Genomic DNA, 4,551 nt, shown 5'->3' on the forward strand with positions numbered 1-4,551 from the left:
AAATCTCTTCCTGCCATTGGCTGTGCTAAACAGCTGTAGCTACAGGCTAATAACAACAAAAGCATGTTAGGCTGGCGTCGTGATCTCAGTTGTGATGCGGTTATGAGAGGAAGCTAATCCTGGAGTAAAAGTTTATACTGAAGTTTTCAGTCAAAACTTTAGAACAAAACCATCACAAAACAATATCCCAGACATCAAGCAATGCAGTTATAACCATGTTGTGTAATAACGGGATGTAGCTTTTAGAGCCATTAAAGGCGTCGGATGTCTGGTTCCTAGTACTATTATGGTGTACAATTTTTTTGGACTCATTTCAGACCTGAATGATTTTATTCACACCTAAACCACTGAATGATTTAAATAATTATCCTTTTATATTGACCACCTGGGCATAATTTATTTTTAACTGGTAAGTGATGATGCAGAACACTCTGGCAGTATTTTAAACCATTGGCTTCAGCACAAACTCAGCTTTTCGTTGATAAGTTAGTGAATGCAAATATTAAATGTTAAAGATGATAATTGTATACCATTTTGTGAAAGAAAAGAAAAATCGTGAGCTTGTTTATGAACTTAAAGGTCTCTTGATGTCTCTACTGTGGAAATGTACAGATCTGTGATGTTTCTCTCAGCACTGTCAGTGTTTTTTGTTGATGCTCATTCTGATGTGTATATTGCTGTAGCTGTACAGAGCCACGCTGACAAGTGTTTCCAGCCCCCGCGTCGTCACCCTGACTCTGTCAACTGTCATGTTTCAAACAAAACATGGTGTGGGAGGGTCTCTAATGCTAAATCTCTGCTTTGATTTGATCTGATGAATGGTGTTTTTTTTTTTTTTCTGATTGGCTACCAAACGATGACAAAAAATGACCAGTGATCTTTTATGCACTGATCTAAAGGACAGGCAATACAAATGATTCTGCAGATGTAGAGTAGATCCGTCCTGGGATTTCACAAAGAAATATGACACTGCACACACGTGGCAAACTGCTTAGATTTTTATTTATTTATTTATTTATTTTTAAACTGTAGTTCATTGAAGATACATGAGGAAAAATCCAAGGAGGTGACTGCACCTGCAGAGAAGCCTTCAGTTCCACATGCTGCTAAAAGTCCCCCAGTCCAACTCAACAATCCAGTCACGGTGAGTACACAAGCCTTTCATACTAACACACACATAAATTTGGCCTAAAACGGGGTAGATGAAGACAGCCAAATTAAACTAATGAGACAAATCATATTAGACTTGGTCATTTATTTATTAAGGAAAATGATCCAGTATTACAGATCTGCGAGTGGCAAAAATGTGAACCTTTACAGCTAAACGTTTCTGGAAACTGTTGATTAGTCCTGCATGGCTTGGTGGAATTTTAGCCCCTTCCTCCATACAAAACCGCTTTAACTCTTGTGTTGGTGGGTTTCCTCTCATGATTAGCTTGCTTCATGTCCACTGCACTGCAGGACCAAGAAGTGTTGAGATTCAGTGTAAAGTGATATGATCATAGACTGATGTGTCTTAAAAACAGGTAACTTGGTAAAAAAAAAAATTTCTTGTAGTAGCTGATTGACTAGCTGGGAGGCTCATCAGTGTAATCTGTTCTATTTACAACATCTGATTTTATTTGGAAAGCATGCAGCGCAATCAAAAATAACAAATGTAATTTCACCAGGAGCCCCGAAAGCCAAGCTATGCAGAGATCTGCCAGAGGATAAGAGAAGCACCGATGCAGCAGCCTGCAGTTGAGCCCAAGCCCACGGGTTCGTCCGCAGAAGACGCCAACTCTCTTGACTCTGTAGAGCACAGATGCAGAGAAACACGGCTCCCCTCAGCCAAAGCGGCACTGCCTCGTGTCCGAGACGCCTGGAAGTCTCATCAGGGTACCGGCGAGACATCGGCTTCCTCATCTCAATCCTGAGGGCTCGGCAGGGACTTGCTGCTTGGACTGAGGAATAAAGGCTCCGTGGGACAGGGCTGCTCGGCATAGCTCCCGTTCTGTAGGGCTTACTGTAAATGCACATATTGACAGCTGTCACTGGAATCAGGGCCTGCAGATGAAAGCACTTGTGGGTGCATAAGGGTTCTCTGATGTACTTTTCTTTTTTTGTTCTTTTGTTTTTGTCTAGTCCTTTATTTTTTTTAATGCTTTTATTTCCTTCTTTTTTCTTCTTCTTCTTCTTTTTTTTTTTGAAGGACGACTGGCCCTGTTGTGGAAAGGTGGTGGTTTTTTTTGGGAATTAGCTTTTTTGCCAGAGCTCAAGTCTTTTTTTTTTTTTGTTGATAACATAGTGCTGGTAGTAGGAAATACTGACTTTTTGAAGTAGTGCTGATCTTGAACCCTTTTTGTTTTTCCAGTTTTTTTAATCAACGTGTATATAATTTTCTAACCACCAGGCACTGACAGCACTGGGTCTGATTCTGTTGGGCTTTTCTACAGTAGGCTGACCAGTCGTAGCTGCTGTGCTACGCAATTCAAAAAGTCAATTTGTGTTCAGTTTTTATGTATTAATGCATCGGCACTGGAGTAGTTTTGAGCTCTGACTTTCATTTTAAAACCAGCACATGATGATTTTTTTTTTTTTTTTTTAAATTCAATTATACTGAAATGTCAAAGTAGCTGGTGTAACTATTATCTTGTCTTGTGTGCATGCATTTTTATGTATTTGATTTTTCCTTCATTTTCTTTCTTTTTTCCCCCCACTTCTTTTCTTTTAACTTCTTCTTTTAACGGATTCCCCCCAGGCCCACATTGCTTGAAATCCCCAGGCCCAAATCTGAGCCCATGTGTATCAAACATCGTCCACATCACATTCATTAAGATCCAAAAAGCAAAAAAATGGTTCCAGTTCAGCACTTGCATCGAGAAATTTGATAGATATGGTGATGCACATCATCAGATCAATTTTTAGAGGAACTGCACACTGATTAGTTCTCAGGGTGTGAGGGTGGGGGTGTGATAATGTGCCTAGTTTGCGTTTGTCTAATACAGTAAAGCTTCGTAATCAGCTTCTCAGAGTTGTTCTATGCTAGCGTGGTGCTATGGTTTGTCACTTGGTTAATTTGGTGCTGTTCTATAATCTCAGTAGGAGCAGGGATCGAGGGAGAACGTCTATCCTTTCACCTGGATTTTGCATATCATCAGATTTGCTGCCGTGGATTTGAAGGTGTTGCGTATATAACCTACATTCATTGAGATGTGCCTCCCGCACTCATGGACCAGTGGCGTGTTTGTCTCTTTCTGAAGCCCCCCACCCCGGTTAGTTGGTCAGTTGGGTCGGTTCACTCTTGAATTTTTTATTTTTTTTGGCAGAGCAAGTCTAGTCTTTTCTTTGTGTCTTCCTGCAGAGTGGAGAACCTTTATAGAATGAGTCGAGGTCATTGTGTCGCAGATGTCGGTCATGTTTCCGGTATGCCCCCCCATACGTGTTTTTTTTTTTTTTTTTTTTTTTTTTTTTTTTTTTAAATCATTTGCCCCCCTCATTTTTGACACTCAGAATGCAAGTTTAACATTTTCGTCCATTACGCATAACAGAGTAACAAAGGTTTGACTGCGGAAAAAGTTTTAAGGTGTACAAAAACTTACAAATTAACAGCGTTTGAAAACTTGAATTTTATTTAAACTTGAAAAGTGTCTCTGCCTTAACTTTTTAGAAGAGAGATTGGAGTTTGTTTCAGTTCCCAAAAGGGTAGACAAAAAAAAATGGGTGGTGTGGTAGGGATGTTCTCACAGCCTTGGTCACTGCATTTGTGTAGCACAAAACTGTCAGGGTTGAAATGGGATTTTGTTTTCTGTCTCTCTTTTTTTTTTTTTTTTTTTTTTTTTCTTTTTCTTTTGTACATGCTTATGGTCAGAACTGTAATGTGTGCTTTCACTGTACAGATGTAAATAATTGGAAAACATTTAAAAAAAAAAAAAGGTACCCTTAAATTGGTTAAGAGCAAGGTGTATTAAAATAAATGTCAATAAGAAATTGGATGCCCATTAAGTATTGATGTTTTGTCAAGTTGTTGTGTTCTGCAGAATCTCATGGAGCATTTCATCAGTTTGCCGTAACGTCTCTAGTGTGAAGTTATCACCACAAGGTGGCGTATCTTGAACATCATTTTCTTGTGGAGAGCTGAGACTGCAAAATAAAGTTCCATGACCCATAACGGCTTGAATGAGAGTTGATAGAACACTAATATTGCCTAATACAAGTGTTTTGTTTCTCTCTCTCTCTCTCTCTCTCTCTCTCTCTCTCTCTCTCTCTCTCTCTTTCTCTTTCTCTTTCTCTTTCTCTTTCTCTTTCTCTTTCTCTCTCTCTCTCTCTCTCTCTCTCTCTCTCTCTCTCTCTCTCTCTCTCTCTCTCTCTCTCGTAATGTCTAAATCCAGCTTCTGTAGAGAGAGCCTGATTATTGCTGTTTTAAGTGCTAATATGTGAGAACACTATAAAATATTAGTTTATCTCTGTCTATAATATTTGAGTTGTCTAACTTGTATAATTTTATGGTTTGCTGTTTGTTCAGGCAGTATTGTTTTCTAGAAGTCAAGGCTAAGCTTGAGGCAGACAGCT

General features: G+C 39.2%; 1 protein-coding gene across 2 annotated transcripts in view; it reads left to right on the plus strand.

The window, feature by feature from the left end:
* larp4b (La ribonucleoprotein 4B) overlaps window positions 1-2,576 on the plus strand; it is a 24,238-nt gene extending 21,662 nt beyond the window's left edge. For both annotated transcript variants that reach the window (XM_017710444.2, XM_017710445.2), the window contains exons 16-17: window positions 1,033-1,144; window positions 1,671-2,576. In XM_017710444.2, coding sequence (XP_017565933.1) covers window positions 1,033-1,144; window positions 1,671-1,916 — 358 coding nt within the window. In that variant the 3' untranslated portion in view covers window positions 1,917-2,576. The remainder of the gene's footprint in view (window positions 1-1,032; window positions 1,145-1,670) is intronic.
* Window positions 2,577-4,551: the final 1,975 nt, after the last annotated feature.

Source organism: Pygocentrus nattereri, chromosome 24, assembly GCF_015220715.1.
Source record: "Pygocentrus nattereri isolate fPygNat1 chromosome 24, fPygNat1.pri, whole genome shotgun sequence".
Lineage (NCBI taxonomy): Eukaryota > Metazoa > Chordata > Actinopteri > Characiformes > Serrasalmidae > Pygocentrus > Pygocentrus nattereri.